At 44.5% G+C, this 25,071-nt stretch overlaps 1 protein-coding gene across 1 annotated transcript in view; it reads right to left on the reverse strand.

Annotated features, from left to right (window-relative positions):
• The window catches only part of PEPD (peptidase D), a 129,824-nt gene that overhangs the window by 80,103 nt on the left and 24,650 nt on the right, over positions 1 to 25,071 (reverse strand). The window contains exons 4-9 of the mRNA XM_081017042.1: positions 20,202 to 20,265; positions 15,786 to 15,833; positions 14,618 to 14,679; positions 10,073 to 10,117; positions 2,469 to 2,544; positions 990 to 1,036 (exon numbers count right to left, since the gene is read on the reverse strand). Of these exons, the coding sequence (XP_080873168.1) occupies positions 990 to 1,036; positions 2,469 to 2,544; positions 10,073 to 10,117; positions 14,618 to 14,679; positions 15,786 to 15,833; positions 20,202 to 20,265 (342 nt within the window). The remainder of the gene's footprint in view (positions 1 to 989; positions 1,037 to 2,468; positions 2,545 to 10,072; positions 10,118 to 14,617; positions 14,680 to 15,785; positions 15,834 to 20,201; positions 20,266 to 25,071) is intronic.

Here is a 25,071-nt window from a genome sequence, read left to right on the forward strand (position 1 = left end):
AGTTTATAAAAGGAGTTTTAAAATAAAGATTCAATATCAACAGTATTTGACCCCAGGTAGACTTAATAGGATATATTCAACAATACAGGATAAATGTGTTCTGCAGCTGCTTGGTAATGCAAATATATTGGACTACTATTTGAAATCTTATTTCAGAAATGACTGGACATTTATTATGAAATGACCCTAAAATACTAGTACTGAATTCAGTATCTGGAAGGTATAGTGCTAGACCCAAGTGGTTGGCGCCAATCCCACAGAGAGCAGCAGAGGTGGGCAAACTTCATGCTAATCAGATCCACTTTGCTTTATAGTAGAGTCCCAAGATCTACCAACTGGAGCCATGTGTAAATGACAGAGCATTAGGAGTAAATATGATTCTATGATCAGCATGTGGCAAAGAGGAAGTTCAAACACCAATCACCCTGAAGCCTGGCTGGACATTCACTGCTGCACACATGCTTCTCTCAGGATGCAAAGCCATATGGGCAAAGGAAAGGATGGAGGAATCTAAAGACTCATTAGGGAAAGCAACACAAACAAACGGAAATCGAAATGCATAAACAAAACCACCAATATTTGCTCCAGCTGTAGCAGAGACATTTCACCAAACACTCCAGGACATTTTATGGCCCCCATAAACACTCATGTACGTAGGAGGCATAGCTGTGATATTCACACACATAAAAGCTGCTTTATTGGATGCTATCAAGCAATAATAATGGCTATTAGGTATAGTTTCTGTAAATTACATAAAAGTCTGCAAAGAGAATTATACAGCTTTAAAACCATACCTAAAAGCAATTGCCATCTAATAGCACGGTGGAAATGTGGGAAATGCCTTCTATATAATAAAATATGTCTAGCCCCAACCTCGAAATGAGCACGTGCAATTGCCATTAAATCAGTGTCGCTCAGAGTTATCTGGGGGCATTTCCTGCTAACAGAGATGCTTTTCCATAGTTTTGTCATGCTGAAAAGGTACTCACCTCTCCAGCTCATATTCCTTCATGCCTATTTTGACGGCCTTCATTACCTGTTGTCACAAACATAGGACACACCCTAAGAAATTTGGATCAGAGGAACCTTAAACACTTGACAATTTTGTGTTTGTCTTGGGAGCTGCCACGATTCGATGTATAATGCACTTAAATAGCAAAGAACATGAATGTGCTCTAAGTGTGTGATGATCACATCCTGGATCCAAAAAATTCTGACCCCAGGGTGGAGCTGAATGCACAGCCCCACAGCGCTTCCCTACCCATGCCCCCCCCCCCCCGCCTTAGGGTAATAAATGTCTGGTGAGGGTTCAAGTGATGATCTGAATATGTGAACCTACCCCTCCATGTGAGAAGGCCACCCAGATGCCTTAGGAAATGTGCTGAAGGCTTCTGCACATTTACAGCATGTTGAGTAAGCCTGAGCCTACAAGGTCTTCTCTTGAGAAGAAAGGACCATAATGATCAAGGGGATGCAGCAAATCTCCTTTGACGAAAGGCTGCAGATTTTTGGACTTTTACTTGCCTTTTCTCTAAATTAAAGAGGTATCATGGTTTATAAAATTATGAATCAAATGGAGAAAGTGGCAATATACATACCGTGGTACCTTGGCTCCCAAACAAATCAGCTCCTGAACACCGCAACTCAGAAGTAAGTGTTCCGGTTTGCAAATGTTTTTTGGAAGCCTAATGTCTGTTTTGGCTGTTGGCATTGTTTCTGGGGCCAATCAGAAGCCGCGTCTTGGTTTGCGAACGTTTTGGAAGTTGAACAGACTTCCAGAACGGATTGAGTTCAAGAACCAAGGTACCACTGTATATATATTTATCCCTCTCTCATAACACTAGAACTTGTGGACACCCCATGAAGCTGAATATTGGAAGATTCAGGACAGATAAAAGACTTCTTCATGCTGCGCAGAGTTAACCTATGGAACTCACTCCCACAGGAGGGGCAGTGATGGCCACCAACTCTGCTGCCTTTAAAATAGTGTTGGACAAATTTATGGAGGGTAAGGCAACCAATGGCCACTAACCATAATAGCTATGTTCTCCTTCTACTGTCAGAGGCAATACACCTCTGAATACTAGTTGCTGGGAATTGCAGGTGGGCAGGTTGTTGCTGTGCTCATGTCTTGCTTGCAGGTTCCCTACAGGCATTTGACTGCACACTGTAAGAGCAGGCTGCTGGACAAGGGAGGCTACTGGCCTGATCCAGCAGGGCCCTTATGTTCCTATGTGTTCCAGCATGATAAGTGAAGACATTTTGTTCCCTGGGCATCAACAGCAAGTTCAAGGGCAAAGCAATGTGTATTATTAGGATTCTATTAGAAGGAACATTATCCTCCTAATTCTGTCCCAGCTCTTCCATTAGTTTATTACTAAGTAATTCAAGTAGCTGGGAACATTTTCTGAAAAGCCACCGTTACACAAAGAGCAGAAAAAAATTATTATCTGTAAGAGATCCATTACCTCTTTATGAGCTTCACTGGAAATTTTATTGGTATAGCGCAGGACTTCCAACTCCATGTCCGTCTTAATCACACGGCTTCAAAAGGAAAGGAGAAGAGGAGAATCAGGTTAGTAATTCCCCCTACAGCTCAGCAGTGATTAAGTTGAGAGCACAAAGAATAACCAGGTAACCTAATTGGCAAACCTGCCGCCGACCAGATGCGTTTCAAAAGCAAGAGGCTATTACGAGATTGCAGCAAATAAAGGACATCAGGAAATAAAAGGCATGTGTGGCATTCAATTTACTCTAAGCAGGATGAGCTGAAAAAGCACCTGCAAGGTTGGTATAAGACATCGAGTGCGATCACCCTAACTGCAGCCCCTAGACCATAAGTGGGGTGCAAGCAGCTAGAGTCTGTAGACAGGAAGGAGAAGATCTAGGGCAGCCTTCCCCAACCTGATGCCTTCCAGATGTTTTGGACTACAACTCCCATCAGCCAGCCAGCAGGACAGAAAAGCCCAGCTGGCTTAAACTGATGGGAGACGCAGGCCAAAACACCTGGAAGGCACCAGGCTGAGGAAGGCTGGTCAGTGGACTTGGCCATGGCTGAAGGCACAAGTCCAGTCAGGCTAGTGCCTGCTATTGTTAAAATTATTTCAGAGAAACCTGAAGCACTTTCTCAGGACCATTTAACAGAATCATTGGGCTCTGAGTGTGAATAAATCCTGAGTTTATACTCTTGATATGTAAATTTATCACATCAGTACACTGTGGGAATTCTACTTCAGTTTGGTTTTTAAAACAGGCCATGCAAGACAGGGTCAGACACAAGTTAGACGAGGGTGCTGTTCACTGTTTCCAGAAACTCTCTTCTCATTGTGAGACTTTTGTGGGTGAGCTGAGAGTTTGTTGGACCTTGGGGCTGAGAGGGAGGGAGGAAAGAAAATGAATCAATACTGTTCTATATATATTAGTATTTTTGTATTAATGTGACATTTTTATATGTAACTGTGAATTTTTGTAATATTTTGTTTAAGTTGTCTGTTGTTGCTTCAGTTTTCTGTACACCGCTTAGAGATATTTTTAATATATCAAGAGGTTAGAAATTAAATAATCAAATCAAAAATGACCATGGACCCCCCATGCTCTGTCTAGTTCAGCTTACAGTGTCAGTATAAGTTATGGAAGAAGGAGCCGGATAATGAACTAACGGAATTGTATTGAAGAGCTCAAACACATTTCAAGCTTGAAAAACCTTAGTCCTGGGAAGTAAAAAACCTTTCACAAGATGCTATCTATTTATTTGTTAATAACACTTCTATACTGTCTCCCATGTCAAGTCAGAGACAGCTGGCTGCTTTCAAGGCATACTTAACGGTGCACAGAATTCCCTCACTCTGTAAAGTGCAAAGCAGGTTGGTTTATTCTAGACCTTCCTGTTCACATCTACCAGGCCCACCCCATTAGACACCCTGAGAAAGTTGACAGAAAAAAGCTCCCCCCCCCCCCACTCTCATAACACTAGAACTCATGAGCATCCACTGAAGCTGCAAGTTGGAGGTTCAGGACAGACAAGCAGCAAAACATATTGTCCCAGGCCAGACATGCTTTATTGACCTTGCTTTGCCTTGACCTGCCTTGAATAGGCAATCCCTCTGCCTGCATTTACTGCACAGGGTACACAATTGTGGGGTCAGACCGTCCTATGAAGATATGCATGTTTTATTTAGCCAACCCTGCACTCTTTACCAAGCACAAGTCACAGGCTCACAACATGGCAGCTTCCTGCCATTTCTCAAGTTATAGAAATGGGAGTCCGAGGCACAGTAGCAGAATATGAATGAATCCTTGCCTAAAGCTATGAAGTCCTTTGGGTTGCTGAAGCTTGTTTCGCAAAGGTAGCAGACGGAGAAGGCGGGCGGGGGAGTGGGGAGAGAAAATATCCCCGCGCACTGTTTTGGCTCAGAGCTGTATTAAATTTATGAACCCCTGGATGAAGAGTTTAGCAAAAATCGAAAGCTTGCACGTCTTCAGGCAGGAGCTGGGGTGCAGCATAAAAGCCAAGGAAATGGTGCTTGGGATCAAGAAGGCCTAGCACAGATCACACCTCTGCCATGAACTCTCCTGGTGGCCACCCAAAATGTGGTTTAGTGGCAGCCTCTGGAGTGCTTGACTAGGTCAGCCTTTATGAATTGGAAGCCCTCCAGTGGTTCTGAACAGTCAAGGCTGAGTGGGGCTGATGGGAGTTGCAGTCCAAAGCATCTGGAGGGTGCCAGGGTGGGGGAAGGCTGCTCAAGATCCAGGTTTGCAAACCTGTTTGATCACAAAACCATGGTTTGTATCAACTGACATGGACAGTGAAACCATGGCTGGCAGAGGATTTCCCAGTTTTTCCGACTGGAGTCTTTCCCAGTTCTTATTGGAGATGAACCTGGGACTGAACCTGGGGCATTCTGCATGCAGGACAAGCGTTGTGCTCACCAAAACTCGCCCTTCCTTTTTTAAGGAGCAGGCAAGCAGAGCCTTAATCTGATCACCTCCCATGATGGGACTTGAAATTGCATCTCCCGTTTTCAGTAACCAGGGCATTAGAAGTTGCTTCCGAGAGACTTGCTTCCTGTGCTGGCATATGGGTCACTGTTCGGAGCATGTCTCTTGACCAGAGGGAGGCAAGTTCAAAGCCATAAATCCTGCAGACACACAAAGACCGTCTCCACACTAGAGAGGTGCTTTGGGGCTAACAAGAACATTTCATTCCTCCCCTAGAAGGCACAAGCAGTTCTTTCACCAAAGTTTGGAGCAGCTACTTTTAAAGTCACCTTGCCTTAAATAGAATCCAAGATAAAGAACATAAGAGCCTGAGGAATCAGGCCAGTGGCCCATCTAGTTCAGCATCCTGTTCTCACAGTGGCCAAGCAGAGACCTGTGGGAAATTTGCAAGCAGGATCTGAGCACAACAGCAATTCTCCCTTCCTGTGTTTTCTGCAACTGGTATTCAGAAGCATTTCTGCCTCCAACTCTGGAGGTAGAAAATAGCCTTATCCCCCAGAAATTTGCCCAATGCTCTATATTAAAGCCATTCAAGTTGGTGGCCATCACTGCCTCCTGTGGGAGCACCTTCCAGTTTCAAATGCATATATTAGTCAAAATAGAATGCAGAAATTATTCAAGGAAAACTTCTGTATATTAAGAGAAATATATGAAGAGTTCTAGCATCATGAAAAAGACGGCAAGTCTTTTTTTCCCTCTCTCCACTTCCTCCGTGCCATGTATAATTTTATAAAGTCCCAAAATGCTGCAAGCCTTTCCTCATATGGAAATGGATTCTGCCATTTTGAACATACCAGCGTTCTTATGGTACCCTAATCTGAGTTGAATGTTTTAACAGAGTCTGAACTGCAGCCTTCCAAAATGTGTGCCCTCCACATGCTGTCGGACTCCCATCACCACAGACAATTGACCATGTTGACTGGGAGGTGGAGCCCAACAACATCTGGAGAATCTTCTGTAAGGAAAGGATGCTCTTCTACAGGGTAGCCATTGTGGGTACCACCTATCATTACAGTACTTTGTCAAACTTTCTGGCACTGTCTGCCCCCCCCCCATCTCTCTCTCTCTCTCTCTCTCTCTCTCTCTCTCTCTCTTACACACACACATTTCGAAACTGTGACCATGGTGCTAGCAGAGCATTCATGCATCCAAAGATGTCCATTACATCCCAGGTTAGCTCTGATTGCTTTAGTTTACTAGACCATTTTGAAACAGGTTATCCACTAACAATGCAAAAGAGCCAGCATAAAAACTCCCTGATTTAGACAATACAAGAACTACAAACAAAGCCCCAACCATGTTGAAATCAGCAGGAGAGTTCCACAAGAAAATCAGAACCAAACAGGTCCATAAGTACATTCTGTGAGAGGAAAAGATCAGCCCAAACTTGACTTAGCAGCCAGCTGATCTGGTCTAAATAAAGCATCACGCAAAAGACCAGGGCAAGTATAGAGTCTCAACCCCACCTGAGCCAGGGTAGCTGTCCTGCAAAATCAAGAAGTAACTATTCTTGGTACCCGCACAAAGAATTCATGGGGGAGAGCTGGCCAAAAAAACAAAAACAAGAACTCATAACATCCTCCCTCTTCTCCTCTAAAACGTGCAAAAATGGAAACACTCGATGCAACGTTAAAAGGTTTCCAACAAGCCTTTTAAGTAAATATCTTTCCCAGCCTCCATCTGTATTAGAACAGCTTTTAGATGCTTTATCTTTTATGTGTTTGCTGCCCTGGGCTCCTGTGGGAGGAAGGGCAAGATATAAATCTAACACATACATATATACATACATATATAAATAACACTGCACATTTCTCCATCCCTCTTTCTTATCAATCCCTGCTTTTTTTTGGGGGGGGGGGGGAATGGAAGGATGCAAAAATGTCCACAACAACTGCATGCATTTTCATTTACTACCCTTGCATTTCTAGGGAATGCAGGGGAATGCAGACTTGCAGAACTTACATGATCTAGTTTCTGGGCTATGTGTCCTGTGGTCTCCCTGGTTGCCAGGTTTCCCATGTCCCAACCTTAAGGATGGGATGCCTTATTTGGAACTGGCTGCCTCTTTCTAAAAACTTTCTCCTTGGCACACCTTATTCTCAGATCTTTTAGGGGGCAGATATAATAGGTCCCTGCAAATAACAGGTGCTAGCTTTACATGCTCTTTTTAAGTGCGGTTTATACCAGGGGAGCTAAAGAAACTCTCTCTGTGTCCCATTGTACATTATTTGGCTGGCTACTCTTCAAAATCTCCACTGGTCATTTTAACGGAGGGCTCCAATTTTTCAAATTGCAAAGCTCGCAACAAAATTCCTAAATATAGCAATCTTCTTTTATTTTTTTCCCTATTATGATCTTACTCATTTTATATCCTGTAACATTTTTTATTTTATTTGTGCCTGGTGGGCCATAAATAAATCATGTTCGCCACTGAATATCTCTTGGTTACAGGCTCTGGCTTGGCCTGCCTTTAATCATCTCATGCCTCACTTAAATATTTTATAAAAACCTAAAGACAGAAGTGAGATTTTATTGGCACATTTTAACTACAAAGCTTTCGGTGGCAGATTTGCTAGAGCTTCCTTTGCAGGCAGATGTTGCCCCTGCAATCATATATATTGAGGTGGAAGCGTTCATCAATGTAGTTATTACCAGGGGGTTAGAGGAAGTATAGTCAATCCTGCCATGAGACCGTTTCCAAGCCAACAGTCATAATCAGTTTTACCAAGGCTGTTATTTTCTCCTCTGTGTTACTGGTCAGTTGACTCAAAACAAATCATTCTGAAGGGTTACAAGCAACAGCAAGGCATACTGGACACCTGAATTTCCTTTGTCGCTGCTGCTTTGACTTGTAACTGAATGTTGCATTTCGTTTTATGCTGTTTCATTATGATTGTTTAATTCTTGGTTTGGAATGTGCACGGTTTCACCCAGGAACCTTCGACAGAATTATAAACACTTTTAATGAAATAAATACTACTACTCCTGTTTCCGAGGGAACAGCTGGCTCTGTGATGCTTTTATTGTTATAGTCTGTGTTTTTAATGGATCTTCTTAGATTATGTTAATTCTATTAGTGCTTTGGTACATTTTAATGGTTGTCTTTTCTATGTTTTTAGCTTGTTCTGTTTTATTTGTGCAAGCTGCCTTGAGTCCTGGACAGGGCAAAAGGCAAGATATAAAAAAAGTATAATACCACCATACAGATTGGTTGAAATGAATGTGTAAAGGCATAACTGGGGAGGAGGCATCTGCAGGACCCCCTCCCTCCATCCCCTGCACCTCCCAGAAGCGGCTTGCTCCATTCCCAACCATCCCATTTTGAGCAGGAAGGCCTGTAAGCATGTTCAGCTGAATGTGGTTTCAAGTCTCCTCATCACTGGGAACCTTGGGCTAGTAGCAAACTGACAGGCAGTGCAAATCCCACAAGCAAGGTTTTATATGCTGGGGGTTGTTTTCCCCTACAAGAAACTTAGCCGCCAGGTTCTCCACCAGCTGCAGCCTCTGAACCAAACGCAAGGAGAGCCCCACACAGAGAGCACTGCAGTAATTCAAACACCCTTCAGACCTGCCAGGGCAATATGACATGGGCTGAGGGGTGGAATAGACATACACACTCCCCGCCCTCAATCTAAGCCCTCAGATTCTCTTAAACTTATGGACATATATGTTACACCTGAGAAGAGGGGGATGTCCTGGCTGGAGATGATGGGAGCTGCTTTCAAACACACCTGGAGGATCCCAGGTTGACAAAGGCCAATCTCATTCCTCCTCCAGGCCTCACTAAATTGGCTCGTGGCATCTCCATTTCCAACAAGAGGGCTTTTATAACCCCCCACAGCGCGGAAGAGTCGTAACATCCACCTTATTGAAAATGAGTTTTAAAATTAAGAAACATCGCTGTGGCGCAACACACTTTAGGACTTGGGTTCTTCTCGGTTTCGCTCCTGCTAATGTCAGGCACCATTGACATTCAAGTGTAATTAAAGAGAACATCCATAAATTTGCCACCGGAATGCATTAGAATTAATGCTTTTAAAATGAATCCCAAAAGGAGGCAATAATCGCCTGACATTTATATAACATTACCCATTCTGCCAGACATTCAATTAATTCTTCTTTGGGTAGTCTCTGCAATAGTATCATAATTAATGTATTTGTATTTGAACCTACACAACCGCTAACACTAAAGAATTTTGCAAGAATTATTTCAGTGGCATTCAGATCCTTTTCTTCCTTGTGGTATTACGTCATGGCTGCAGTCCAGTTGGGGGCTGTAGAAGGGCCTTCACCATAGGCTGTGCCTTGACAGTGGCCCAGGCATCAGAAATTTGGCACACAGCAACCCAAGAAGAGGGTGTTCTCGGTCTCATCTGAACCCAGGCTTGTGGTTTGTCTTAATCCAGACAAACCCCGAGCTGTAAACTGAAGGACAAACCTTGTTTGCAGCTCACAGCTTCTCTGGAGTGAGGCAAACCCCAAGCCCCAGATTTGGACAACACGCTAAGCCACATCCCAGACATGGGATTTACTGCGTTAGTTTTCCTGGTTATCATGCTAGTGCTTCTGCTCCTTTTTCTAGCACCCCTTTCACACAACAGCCCTTGTCGTGTTATGGAACTGTGGCTTTTTCACTGATATGCTGACACGACACACTAAATTTCATTCACACCAGTGGGTGTGGTGTGGCATGACAACGACCAACATAGACAACATTGCTCCTCTACCCCAACCTTTCCACAAATGTGCCCATGAAAACAGAAGGGAAGAAGTGTGTGCTAGTATAACTGCCCCAAATTTTGTGACTTTACTCCCACAATTTTCTGGGCTGATGTGGTTGCAAACTGATTTTTTTCATGAAATCAAATAACCTGGAAACGAGTGCTGAACTTCCACTCCATTCCACCAGATGTCCAGATGTGACTTTTACATCATGTGGAAGCTCAAATGTAATGCAAAAATTAAGTTAGGTAAATGTCAGGGGAATGGGATAAAACGCTCTGTGATTGCAGCCATGGTCTCACACAGAATGTTGGGACAAGCTTTGGAAAACAAATGTGAAAAGACAACATACCATTCAGCAATTTCCGGATGAAGAACTGCGTTGTTAACCACAAATCTAAAAACAAGAGAGAGAGAGAGAGATAACACAAATTAGCTTGAAACTCTAGACACTGGGTGGGTGTCCAACTCTGGCATCCAATGAAATGTGAGCATGCTTAAAGGGGGCTGTTATATGAAGGAGAGCCCAAGTCAGGGCAAACAGGAACAGAGCAGAAGGAGCAAACAGTCTTTAGTTCATTGTGGATTTCTGAGGTAATATTTATTGAGACTTTTCATGGGCTCCATAGGAGCTACTGGAGGGCATATTGGTGCCCAAGGCACCCCATTGGCGGCCTCTGAGATAAAGGGGGAAAGGAAGTTAGAGCGAAAGCAGGCGGCCGTGATTTCAGGTAAAATGAAGATGTATTCATATATTTTCATACAGCAGAGCAAGAGGGAGAGAGAAAGAGAAATAAAGGTGATGAATAAGCACCCACAAGAGAGATAGTGGCCACTTTGCCAGGAGATGTAGCAACCCAGGACTTTCTGTGGTGGCATTCAAAATTCAAGGCTCTCCCTCCACCAACATGGACTGGAGAAAGGTATTACAATTTCTAAGATACCATTGCATGCTTGAATTCAAGCTCTGCAAAGTTCTGAACAGATATTTCACATTCTTAGGAGCCAGCATCCAATTTCTGGATGCAAGTGGGATTTTTCCAGCCTCGCTGCTCAACACCTCTGCTGCAAGGTGTTCTGTTTTAGCCTGTGTTCCATCTCAACACCTCACCGCATGAGAAAATGAAGCCAGCAAGCCACACAATTCAGGCCCTCTACAGAACTCAGTCAGGCACCAGGAGGAAAAAAGCAGCTCGGCTAATGAGATTTGCCTGCTTTGAACACGAATGAAACACTTTCCTTTCCAGTAGGTAGGTTTAGGGACTATTATTCCTGCTATGCTTCAGCACAAAAGAAAAGGGGGGGAAAAGAGGATGCAAAAGCTAGTTAAGCATAAAGGCAACCTAGTACAAAACCCATTGATGAACCAATTGGTACATTTAGTCTATGAAGTTCAGTGAACAAAAGCCTGGATTCCATTCTGAGTTGGAGCGTCCCACCATGATCTTAATGAGAGACGAAGGAAACCAGGAGATACCGGCAGGTGAGCTGCACACAGAATAGCAGGGTGTAATTCTGGCATCAAGATCAATACCAGAGAATTGAACATTTAAGAGAGCATTGTGAGAGCATCCCAACTGAAAGCTGGGAAAAGGGAAAACAGTGATGACCTCACAGCTATCTGGCTCTCCTGTTCAAGGGAACAGCTTGGCATTGTTCAGGTGACAGTGCAGGTTGGAGAAAAATCCTCACAGTACACCAAAGGGGGAAAGACCTACTATCTCTGGCTCTTCTCCTGTGACCAGGGATCACTGTTCTGAATTTACGAAACCCACAAGACAGAAGAAACCTCCTTACTTATGACACACTGGCCAGATTCAGATAGCCACCTTCTCCCCCATAAGAACATATGAAGACCCCACTGGATCAGGTCAGTGGGCCGCCTAGTCCAAAATCCTGTTCTCGCAGCGGCCAACAAGAAATCTGCAAGCAGGATTCAAGCACAAGAGAAGAAGAAGAGCTTGGATTTGATATCCCGCTTTATCACTCCCCTTCAGGAGTCTCAAAGCGGCTAACATTCTCCGTTCCCTTCCTCCCCCACAACAAACACTCTGTGATGTGAGTGAGGCTGAGAGACTTCAGAGAAGTGTGACTAGCCCAAGGTCACCCAGCAGCTGCATGTGCACTCTCTCCTTCTGCCATTTCCAGGAACTGGCATCCAGAAGCGTTGCGTGCGAGAGAGGAAGCACGTGTGGATGTGAGTGTGAGAGAGAATGTGCATGCATGCAGGGGCCTGTCTCTCCCTTCCTTCCCTCTGCCTTTGTGTGCCTGGCCTGAGCCTCACTGTGTGCGTGCACACACGGCAACTTACCCTCACGCAGAAAAGAATGAAAGGTCAAAGACCACCAGCAATCCAGAAGCTGTTCAACCAGAGGCTGAAAAAGGGAACCGCAGGATAGCAAGCAGCACAAGAAGAGACAGATTTCGACAGAAGACAGAGAGTGAGAGCCTGGAAAGCAGAGAATAAAGTTCAGCTCTTGAGAGAAGTTCTGAGACATGGCAAGGGTGGAAGAGGGCAAGGCTTCGCAGGGTAGGATAAAAAATAAAATGGGGACGGCCATGTCAGTTGTAGTCAAAAAGCTGAGACCAATGATGAAATAAAACTTTTGCAAAAGCCAAAATAGGTCTTTTGCAGCACTGTGAAGGGGCACTGTCTACTTCTTCCCTCAATCCCCTTAAGAAGGAACAAGGAACAGAGATGTACACATCCTGTTCTTTTTAGTGGGACTGGGCACTGCAGCCACAAGAACCAAATTGCCCAAAGCCTAGGCTCCTTGCAAAAAGTCAAATAAATAATCCGAGACAAATCCCTCACCTGAGAGGGAGCCCAAGAAGGAAAAACACAAAAGCTGCCTTTGCTATAGTAGTGCCCTCCAGATGCTTTGGACTACAACTCCATCAGCCCCAGCCTCACTTAGCTGTGCTGTCTTGGGCTGATGGGAGTTGCAGTACAAAATTTCCACAGGTTGCAGAAGGTTGAATTGAAGCCCACCGACCAAACGCTCAATAGTATTTTTAACAAGAGGATGAATTTGGGAGTAGAAGAATGGAAAGTGATGTTATTCACCCTAACACCACATGAGAATAGTTACACCAATTTGTATTTTTGGCTGCCTTCAGCAAACAAGGATGGCATCCTTATCTGTGATTCCTGCATTGCAGGGGGTCAGACTAGATGCCCCCTTGGGTGCCTTCTGACTCTACAATTCTATGATTCTATTATTCATTGCCCTTCACATTTCACAAAAAAGCCTTGGGAAGTGCTTTAAATAAAAGAGGAATAAGGAGGATAGAAGAAACTCTTTGCTTCTTTTAACAAAATGCAGATCAGTGCATCCATTTCCTTTTCTTTCTTTCTTTACATAAAAAAATGACAAGTTCAGGAGCACAGCGCTTTTGCACAGCGGACAAAGCAACAAGTTTTCTCTCAGCAGCAAAAGTTGAGAGCGGATTCTAAGCTTCCTCCCTTGTAGCTTCATTAGTTGCAAAGTACTCAGTGTCAACTCTCTCCAAGGCAGTCAAAGGAATTATACGCCTTAAATGACAAAGCTGACAGTCTGTTGAGAGGCCAATGCCAAGACTGGGAGAGATAAAGTGGGGCGGCGAGAGGAGAGGAGAGAAGCACTCTAACAAGCGATTAAGGGCATCAATTCTGCCATGCAAAAAGCAGCAGGGCGCTCAGTACTACACCAGTGGGTACCCCGCTCCTGACATGGAGAGGAAGGCAGTGGACAGTTGGAAGTCTCTTTCCAATAAGCTACAGATCAAAGGGCGAAGTCACACTCTTCCAAGAGGCGCTTGGGCGGGAAGGAAGAATGGCAGGTAGCACATGGAAATGGAAGCTACCACCATCATCTCTAGAATGACCCACAGAATATGGAATTCTGGGTGTGTCAAAATAGTGCATCAAAGCTGCCGAAACTCCATGAAGTTCCTCCCGTAGGCACACCTCATGCCCAGAATTGCGAAAGTTACACACTTAGAAGCTTTTTGAGAACAAGCTTTCAAAAAGTTCAGATGTTTATCCCAGCTTTAGTTTTAAAATTAACAAGTTTCTGCCCTGCCGTCCGTGATGGTGTTGTTTGGTATGTGCTGCCTCCACAGTCCGAGGCCGTAAATGCTTCTGAACACCAGTTGCTGGGAACCACAGGAGGGGGGAGCAATCTCATGCTCAGGCCTTGTTTGGGGGTTTCCCCACAGGCATCTGGTTGGCCACTAGGAGAACAGGATGCTGGACTAGATAGGCTATAGGCCTGATGCAGAAGGCTCTTCTTATGTTCTTATGCATGATGTGAGCATAATACTTGATAATGTTGCCGTGCAGGGGGGCCTAAACTTGTTGAGGCCAAAGTCCACATTACTGCCTGGGAGGAGCCTGGGTGGGGGTCATAAAAAAACCAGGAGTGGATTCAGCCATAGGTCGAAGCCTATTTAGTCTACTGCAGTGTTTCACATAACTGGCTAACTACTATCCTGGGACATATTGTCAGGTCAAGCCTGTATTTCTTGTGGTCAGGTGCCTATGCAACAACTTAAAAGATATACAACAAATCACTTTTCAAATGCAAATACAATGTATATAAAACACAAATTAAAAAAGTAAGTATATAAAAGACAATATTCAACTACTTTTACACAGAGTAGACTCTTTAGACATGTTCATTTCAGTGGGCTACTCTACTCTGAGTAAATGTTGGTTGAATACCACCCACAATATATAAAGCCAGAATAAAATACATCATTGTTCATATAATCAAGCCGCCATGACAGGCTTACAGTCTATACATCAGGCCATCTTCTAATGGACACCTGATCATTTCCCCCACTGGTTATACGGTGTTCAAATCATTCGCTGGTTAACAATTTGTTTGACACACAAACCCACAAGGTAACTTACTGGCTGATTCCTTCAAATGAAGCTTCCCTGGTAATACTTCCGCTGTCAGTGTTAACTCCTCTCTGGAAAAGAAAGGCAAAAGTATTTGAACTACGACTATCAACAAAAGAACAGCTGCTTCAGTCTTAAAATTACAAAAGAGGCATCCTGTGCGGCAAGGCAGCCTTCCCAAACAGGAGACCTTTCAGATGTTCTGACTACAACTCCCATCCCCCCGGCCCATCCCCTTTTGGCACCGAAAATGGCATGCGTGTCAGAGTGAGCGCATGTGCTGATCACGTGCAAGTGGGAAGTTGCCTGTAGCTCGAACCACCCGAAGGGTTGTAGGTAGGCTATGGTAAGTTATTCTGGTCACACAGGGCATGTGCTGAAGGGTACCTAAGCCTATGTCTTGATTAGTGACTAGGAACCAAGTACAGGCCATATTGATTTCCCAGATGTAAGAATGGTTGGAAACCAAAGATGTGGGAATAGGCCATGTAAATTAAGCAACCTTGTATCTTGGTCACTCTTCCAGAACACCCAGGAGACAGTGGTTTTCATATGTTCAAAAAACACAGGGTACAAAGGGCTTTCCATTCCTGGATTGCATACAATTCTCAGCCACCATCACCACCCTTTGAAGGTTGTGAGACTGCCCTCATTAAGTTCCATGGAATTTGAACCTGGCTCCCAGTCAAACCAGGTTAACTTGGGAAACTCCCCTTCCTCCAGTCTTACCCAACAGCCTGAGCTTCTCCTAAAATCAAGCCTGACAGTGAGCAATAACTACCACTGAAGAATGTTCCCAAACCTGTTAACACACAGGCCAGAAATGGCCATTAGGAGCCATTTCCATCTGGCTACAGGTGAGGTTGGCTGGTACCCGACCTTGGCTGTTGTCCTCTTCCCTCCCCCATTTTCTTTATGGACTGTGTCTTTTAAGAGTGCCTCAATAATAATAAATTAACAAACTTTTATTTGAAAACAGCAACACTCCATTACAGAAGACTAGATTATCGCATTTAGTAAGATCCCCAGATGTTAGTGGACAACAATTCTTGCTGAGTCTGATGGGAGTTTGAGAGCCCAACAGTAGGTGAGGACCCCAAGTTGAGAAAGGCTGCTCTAGTCTGCAAGTAAGTTTCTCCAAAGTCAATACTTTCTAAGAACACAAGATGTCACTTACCAGAGTAAGAAGAACTGAAGGGTTCTTTGAAGCCAGAACACTGGAAATCTGCAAAGTAAGAAGAATCATTGCGGTCAGTTGATCGCCCACCAGCATTGGCCACTAAGGAAGCTTCACAATGGTGCCAACTTGCAAGAGCTCTACTATCCATGCCCAACCACCTACTGTGCCCTATTCACACTCACACTATTTCTGCAGACCATTCCCACATTCTATCTAGTCACCTGCTGTCATGATTATACTCCTTCAGCAACCGATCCCATCAAATCCCTGGGACGACCATTTTAACTTTCTAAGAAGATGGAATGTTCATAAACATTTGTTAGCATCTCAACAGATAGGTCAATGGATAGGAAGGCACTGCATATTTATTTTGTGGTTTATATCCTGCCCTTTTTTATACCACAGGCATATGCAAGGTGGTGTATAGGATAAAAAGAAAAAAAACCACTTATATACAATTCTGAAAACAAACAGTCAGCAAAAAAAACAGCACACCAGGAACAGCAGATACATACACATGTCCAACCAACGACTGCAGTTAAGAAAAGGCCCAATGAAATTATTTTTGTGCTGCTTTCCCAACAAAGCTGAGCTCAAAGCCACTCACAGCAAAGTTGCTATTAAAAAAGACAAATGACATTTCCCTCCACATAATTATACGTACACAAGACGCAGCAGCATCTCAGCAAAGCAAACACAAACCATTCAGCATTCACTAACCATTAACGCAGTGTAACACAAACTCCTAATTCAACAAAAAAGGGGGCTGGGGAATCCATTATGCACATTAAGCATCAAAAGCCTTTCTAACTAGACTGGCAGGTCTTCAGAGCCCATTTTTAAAATTCAATAAATCTGGAGGATCTCAGCAAGGCAAGCCTGAAGACTAGAGGCAGGGCCAAAGCTCTGCAGAAGAGTGTCTGCCTTGGTAGCAGAAGGCCCCGGGTTCAAATCCCGGCAGCATCTCCAGGTAGTGTTGGGACAGACTCCCTGCCTGAAATCTTGGAGAGCAGCGGCCAGTCAGTGTAGACAATACTGAGCTAGATCGACTCACTATAAAGCAGCTTCCTAGATTCCTTGTTTGGAGGTTCTAGCAGGGGAGCGCAGCTATCGTATACCCTTGACCGAAGAACGGTACACTCCTTCTATCTGGGATGGTCGTCCTCTTCCACCGAGCGCGCAGCTTTGGGAGGGACGCACATGGAGCGGTGAGGGAGGAAGGGGACACCTGCCTAGCCAGCCAGATCAGCCGAATCAACCCTGGCGATCAATGGGGTGACAGATGTCGCAGCCAGATCGCCCTCACATCCGCAGCTTCCTAGATTCCTATGTAGAGGCTTTATCAGAGATGGAAAGCTATTTCAGTATCTGTGGAATGGAAACATGTTTAAAGGACTTCACGGCAGCAGATCCCCCAGAAAGTATTTCTGCAGCTCTGGCAACAGCCACTGGATTTCCAAAGCATAAAGGAAAGCTGCATCTCTTTAATTCCACCCGCCCCCAGCCTGGTCCCACACAACAGTTTAAGCATGGAATCAGGGTAAGCACAGCATTTGCTGATGACACTCTGACAAATTGTCAATATAGCTGATACTAAGCAACAACGCACAAATTTCTGGCCGGGAATCACTTGTCATCCACTCTTGCAGATAAGAAGCCCTTAACTAGCACTTCTGTATTCGACACATGAAGCCTGATAACAAGAAACCACGATTCCAATCCAGATATGTCAAGCAGCAAACCTCCTCAGTAGCTGCAGCAGAGGGAATGAATAGATTAGCGCAATGCTATTTCAGAGGGATACTCATCTCAAGAATCAAACTGCGTTTCAAATGCCAGCCCCCCAAATATGGTTTTTTTAATAGAAGGGGACACACCAGGGTTAGGGCCCTGAAGAGCGAGAGAAATTGTTTGTTTTGAAATCTCATTCTGTGCCCCACAACGATCACAGACAAAACGTAGGTAGGAAGAACCCAGAACACATGAAGGGGGCATAAGGAGAACACACCAATTGCCTGGCTAGATAGAAAAAGGCAGATACAGTATATGATATTAATAAGCATCTTTATAGGGCTTTAGGAAAGTGCTCAAAGCATGTCATGTGCATGCAGGTTTTTTTACAATCTTCCTTTTTCAGGCCAAAGAGGTTGCCCAAGGCAAGTTCACATCAAGACGCAACAACTGAACTGAGGCTTACTGGTTGTGTCTCGAGGCCCCAAGACCCACCCCCAATATAAATACACACAGACACTTATATTAGTTTAAGTTTTGGGGCAAAATTTTTGGCCACAACTTTATTGAAATACAATCACGTGAGCGGTATTGGCTTAGGCACTGACTCCCCACTATAAATGGCTCCACCTCTCAGGGTGATCGTCAAATGGGGTAAACCAAACAACAGAGCAAGGTTGATGAGGACCAAGCTAAGCTCCCCCCGGGGTTCCTGTGGCCCTGGCATGGCCCTAGCCCCTCAAGCGGACTTCGGACGAGATCCAGGACCCCCAGATTCCTTTAACGGAATATCCAGTTCCTGGAGGGGCAAGTGATGGCCGCACCTCCCCTCCCCACAATGCAACTGAGCCAATGCCTAACTGCCACCTTACAAGTTGAGACGATTTACTAAGGGGTGGGCGAAAACCAAATGGCTAAACCCAATCTGCCAAATGGAAAAATTCCTACCCAGCCCCTGTTCCAAAACAGGCGACCCAAACCAAAGCAAGGCCAAGTGACTCTAACTAAACTAGGGAGGGTGGGCGGATATTCAACAGTGCGAAGCAAGTGCCCCTCCTTGCATCACACTGCTGTTTTTAAAGCGCCTGGGATCACGCCGCCCACTGGCTATTGGCTAAAATCGCCTGGTGTGATCCCAGGGGAATGGCCAGGACTTCTTGCTCCTCCCCCCCCCCCCATTTTAACCCTATCAAGTGAACTCTTGGGTACCGCGTGCAACCAGGACCCTCTGTTATAAGGATCCCATTTCACAGACTCTCTGCCACAACAAGCTTGCACTATTGCCATCAAAAGCAGCTTCATAGGAACACATAGGAAGCTGCCTAATACTGACCACTGGTCCATCTAGCTCAGTATTGTCTACACTGACTGGCAGCAGCTCTCTGGGGTTTCAGGCAGCAGTCTCTCTCAACCCTACCTGGAGATGCCAGGGATTGAACATCTTGCAAGACAGATGTTCTACCACTGAGCTTTGGCTCTACCCCATGTGATCGCTTAGGGCCATAGCTCAGGGCAGAGCTCAGTGCTTTGCAGGCTGAAGGTTACAGGTTCAAGCCTCGGCGTATCCACATAGGGCTGGGGAAAAGACCCGTGCCAGAAACCCGGGAGAGCCAATTGCCAGTACAACAGCTTTTGTTGTGAACCACTCTGAGATATAGAGATGAAGGGTGGTATACAAATTTAATAAATAACAGGCTCTGCCAGCCTTGCTCCAGATATTCTGGGACGGTGTTTAGAGCAAATGGGAGTTGTAGCCCAATATGTCTGGAGGTTGGCAAAGGTTGGTGCAGACAGCACTGAGCTCAGATACTCCAAGAGGTCTGACTCTGTTTAAGGCAGCTTCAGAGGAGAAGTGGCATGAAAAGTATCAATAAAACACTGGTGTCAAGACGTGTTTGTTGAGCCCATGTGAACACCACATCCAATGGGTACTAGTGCTCAACCCCAAAAAAGTAGGGGTTTGGTAATAAGGGTACCCAGGAGGAGACTCTCAGAAACCAGAGCCCCATGGACTAGAGGAAGCTGCCTTACACCGAGTCAGGTTATTGGTCCACCCAACACACCATTATCTACACCAGGGTTTCCCAAACTTGGGTCTCCATATTTGCTTTTGGACTACAACTCCTATCATCCCTAGCTAGCAGGACCACTGGTCAGGGATGATGGGAATTGTAGTTCAAAAACAGCTAGAGACCCAAGTTTAAGAAACCCTGATAGGCAGCAGCTGTCCAGGATTTCAGGCAGAGTCTCTTCCAGCCTGACCTGGAGATGCCATTTAGAACTGAACTTGGGGGCACTCTGTATATAAAAAACAGATGATCTGCCACAGAGGTACACTGGTCCTTCCCAACCAGTCCTGTGCACCAAGAGAGTTTTGGGTATCTCTTTGCACAAACTGCAAACCTCTCACGCAGCAAAGCAAACCATTTCCATAAAAGAAAAATCTTTCAAAAGCAAGTACGGAAATAGCAAAGCGGGTTTGTGGGTGAAAGGGGGAGAGATTAAAAAATATATATTCTAACACACTTGCCTCAAGTAGTTAGTGGGATCCCAGACAGTGACTGCAACAAAGACCACTTTCCAACTGCTTCTCTTCAAACTGGAAAGGCTAATACTTATCTACCCAATATTTTTGCCCCTCAAAAAAGCTTCACAAGATCTTGGCAAAGGCAAAACACTCACCTCATCTGTATACCGAACTTCATTGACAGCATACTTCTGCCTGAAGAATTCAGGAGGCTGGATCCTTCAGAAGGCAAAGAGACAACTGGTTATTTTGCAAGTAAGAGAACAGCTTGATATATTATTATCAGCTTTATGTTACTATAAGCCCTTTTCTTTTTACAAGACATATTCAATGCACAAAGGAAGAAAATGAAGGACAATGAATGCTACAGATACGAAAACCCAAAGAGCAATCACACATCACCACCAGTTTTGGGTTACAATATATACATTTTTTTTTGCCTAGTCAACAACAGCAATTTGGTATATTATCATATGGTACAGGCGTTCCTAGGACCCTAAACCCTAAACAGTATCTAAATAGGGGTAAGGCACACAGGACATTTTTAAAGGGATCATTAACACTAGGCATCCACATCTGAACAAAGTCTTAAGTTACCACATTTTTCTAAATTCCATGGTTAGGCATGGTATTTATTAGGACCAACCAAAATGTCCCAAAATGCAGAGCTAACTTTAAAAAGAAGAAGTGTGTATTGAGTTTTCAGAAATAACACTATATAAACAAAATAAATAGTAAGAACAACTGTGTGGAGTACATTATTACAGCTGGGATAAAATGAACAGAAGGTTCAGTAGACTTGCAGACATATAATAAGATTCTGCAAAACAAAGTTTTGGAAGCAGGAGTTACAATTTGGAAGAAAGCAAGCCTTGGCACATAGAGGTATGTGTCATTGGGGGTTCATGCAGAATTCTATTGTTCTTGATAAAGCATATTAACAGAAGCCATACATCATCGAAATGCTCTCATTTTGAAACCCCTTTTAGAACCCTCCTGTGATGGGTTAGATGCTCAGGCAAGGCAATGCCCCTTGCCCTCCCATTCACCCCTAGAGAGACCCCATGAAGCCTTCCAATGTCTGACAATTTTGAGTCTGGCTGCAACCAGCAGTAGAGCAAGCAACTCTTTGTGAACAAGGGTGGGATTTAAGGGATGTGAGTCGCTTACGGTGGCCAGGAAAGCTAATACTGGGTCCAAGATCAGCAACTGGTTGGCTATTGGAGACAGGTCCATGAATATAAACTACCAACAGTGCAAGTTTTTCGCATCCTCATCACATATGAAGAAAGGTGCCCTTGCCATCCCAGGGTGTCCAGCATAGTGGTGAGGCGTGCTCCAGAATACGTGACAACATAGCAATGGTCCAACGCCAACGTAGTAAAAGCTTGTTCTGAGCAAACTTTTTAGTTTCAAAAGAAGGAAGAAGAAAAAGTCTGGCTTGGTATTGGTATTTTAGTCACAAGATGGAGTTGTTGTAGTTCAGTGGTAGAGCACACAGTATACAGACAAGTAAGAAAGGTGGGAGACTCAGGGAGAGCTACTGCCAGTCAGTGCTGACAGTAATGCAGGAGATGGGCCAAAGGTCTGACATATTCCTGAATTTCAAACATACACAAATGCCTTTGCCAAAGCCCTCCAGGTCAGCTTCTGCCTCGTGCCGTGTGGCAGAAGGGCGAGCATTGCAGACTGGAAAGACACCTGAAGAGGAATAGCTACCCAAAGCTGAGGAAGTGAGAAAAATTGCATCCAGGTATCTTCATTCTGACACACACAACCTAATTGTAATAATACACCCAACTCCCTACCCCCATCCCGACATTATGAGCTATGTTGTTTTCTTTTTAAAAAAGGGCAAGCGTAAAAAGTTGAAGAGCAAATGGGTTCTTTTAAATGCCAATTATTATTTTCTAAAAGTCATTTAAATGTCATCTTGTCAACCAAATATGATAGGGGAGCAACCTGTTTTAAAAAGGCAGCTATAAAAGCTGCTTAACATAAGCACCGTTACAAGAAACATTAAAAGAGAAAGCAGGTCATTATCCACACTTGTTTCCTTTATGGCACCAATAGCCTTTAATCAAATCCACCCTTCAGCATTGCACAGACACTTGCTCTTTGGGATGCACAGAGCAGATCAGCCAGGAGATTAGCCACTTCACTTGGGCAACAGGGAATCACTGAGAAGGCCAGCTGGTTAAATTCATGGGAGAAATGATCGCAGTCTCCAAATATGCCAAAGAGGTTCCCTGTTACTCCATACGGGAAAGTGAGAAGATCCAAGAGGCTGCCCACTTCCCTACAGACCCTCCTGTGTGCTAAGATGGGCAGAGGGGGCCCTGTTGGTTTCTCCACTGCCCTCAGGGCATTCTCTGTGGCAGCCCTGAGTAGCGGAGCTCCCCACAGGGCTGTGTTTTGCACCTTCAATGTGCAGCGCTGAGTGCTGGAGACACATCTCTTTACTCTTGCCTTGGACCCGTGAGTTGTGTGTTTTTCAGGACCCACCTTCTTCCGGCGACTGCAATTTGTTATAACTGTTTTTAATTCTGAAATTTAAATGGTTGTCACCAGCCCTGGAGCCTGCTGGGTGGCGGCAGTCATTATGGTGATGAAAGAACTAATGGGTGGAAATTGCAGGGTAGCAGTGTAAACAGCAGTAGAAACCTCCTAAGGATAACAGCAATTTTGACAGTGGAGCAGGTAGACTGCACTGGGTGGTGATGGGCTCTCCTTTACTGGTGGCATTTAAGCAGAGGTGGGATGGTGATGCTACAGTTACACCCTGCATTGCAGAGTCTGCACAGGGCACAGGGGACTGGCATAGACGACCTCCATATTCTAAGGTTACCAGATTTTTTTCAATGAATCCAGGGACACTTTTCAACTTCCTACTAAACAGATGCATTTTGTCAGGGGACTGATTTGTAAATCTGGGGACTGTCCCCGGGAAATGGGGACGTCTGGTAACCTTACGATAGCCCCTTCCAGCTCCATGAGTCTAAAAGGAAAGGAGAAAAGGGGGACTAAGCACATCTGTGTGTTTAAGGCCCAGCATCCAGGAAATCCATATCCTGCAACAAGTGAAGTCTGAACAGACACACTATGCAAACAGGAGAGTTTGCACACGCACTATTTTTGTACAATTTATCCTGCAGGGTTTTTAGGGGTTTTGCATAATTTATTCTAGTTTTGCTAGCCTTGCAGCTGGGCAAGAAGCCATGAAGGGCAGAGCATTCTTGCCTCAGACCACCCCTCTGGCTCCTGAAATTCCGGCATGCATTTCCATGTATATTTTTCAAGTGCATCTCCAGAGGCAGAGGGCCAGAAACTTGCTTTTTTTAAAAAAGGGAAGTCAAGTTCTCAAGGAAACTGATTTTAACCCACTTTCACAATCTGCAATCCTGTGCAGTTGTAGCATATTTATATCTAGTTGCTGACTACTGCTGTTTCCCGCCCCCCAAAAATCAATAAGTAAATTTAAATGCAACAAGTGTTGTAGAGCAGCACAGGAAAAAGGAGGGTTGCCGCCATTTTGCTTAGAACACTGAACATTTTAGAGAAGGCTTGTTTTGCAAGAGTGACCAACAGCCCAATGAAGGCCCTCCATGTAAAAACTGAACTGAATATAGGAGTAGCAAAAAGAGGTGCAGATAAGATTTTCATTACAGCAAACCAAAGAGTCCACTAATGCACTGCTCAGAAAAGAGAGACACAAAATTAACGCCCCGTCATGCAGGCTGAAAACAGAAGCCTTTCAAGCAGTCTGACCACCTGCATGTTTTTAATGAATATGTAATAAGGCCAAATTACAGCCGTCACTTATAATCTTGAATCCCTTTGGCTGGGGAAAAATATACGTTGTCATACACCTAGCACATCTTAAATGCAATGAGCAGAGATAGCTTTTGAAGTCAGCAACCATCCTAAAAGTAGCATTAAAATGTCATAGAGTGGGACTAAAGACATTCAGCAGCTACAGACAAGTAAAACTGGTGATGCATCCTTTGTCCCATTTACTTACTATGCAAAAGCCCTGCAATACAACTGTTTCAAGAACTGGTGGGCGGGGGCGGCCGGGCAACCATAGCATTTGTTAAAACAGAATTTAATGCTGATGGAAAAGAATTGGTGGGATGTGCAAGAGAAAGTTTTTGCAATAATCCCCCCCCCCCCCCCAGTATAAAGATTCCTGTTCAGAATTGTTGATGCTGAACAGACAAAGTTCCGGGAAGGTTGTCAGTTTTTAATAAAAAGGGCAAGATTATGTTGTTTAGGGGTGCACACTGGAGCAGGGATGAGGAACTTTTCTGGTCTGGAAGCCCAGATCTTTATGTCCCACCTCACCGTATGGGCCAACTGTTACAGGTGATCAGGGGAAAACCACCTGCCAATCATTTGGCATCAGGTGATTGATAAGCTGTCAAAGCTGACCCCACAGGGGTGTGGGGAGCAGCCTGCTTCTCCAGCACATTCCTCACAGGAAATGTGCTGGCAAACCAGGACCCAGGAGAACTGAACTCTTGAGACTTCAGGGATGTGAGCAGGATTTAACGCCTACTCATCAGCTGATGAGCGAGGGTTAAATTGTGCCACTCTGGCTGTATGCCAGTGGAATGCGGCCAAAGAAAAATGGATCGCTCATCAGCTGACCTCACTCAGCGGCATTGGCTGATTGACAAGGTGGGTGATGTTTTGGGGAAATGGCCTTGCAGGCAAAAATGGACCCCTTGGCAGTTCTCCACTCCCGCACTAGCATCTATTTCTAGGCATTTGGCCAATGGTACAACAATCTATTATTGCCAATGACCAATATTCAAAAAGAAACTTTGTATAACTTTGTGTAACTATATAAAACAACATCGGACAAAACAAAATAGAGAAACATAACAGCAACATTATACAGTACTAATAACTACATCTTACTGCACAAAACAACATGCACAGAAAACAAAACTCCAAGTTTGCTAAAATTAGTCCCTGGAGACTTTTACAGGAGGCGACACAATGTTTTGTTCATTCTGATCT

Source organism: Podarcis pityusensis (assembly GCF_964106645.2).
Source record: "Podarcis pityusensis genome assembly, chromosome: 8".
Lineage (NCBI taxonomy): Eukaryota > Metazoa > Chordata > Lepidosauria > Squamata > Lacertidae > Podarcis > Podarcis pityusensis.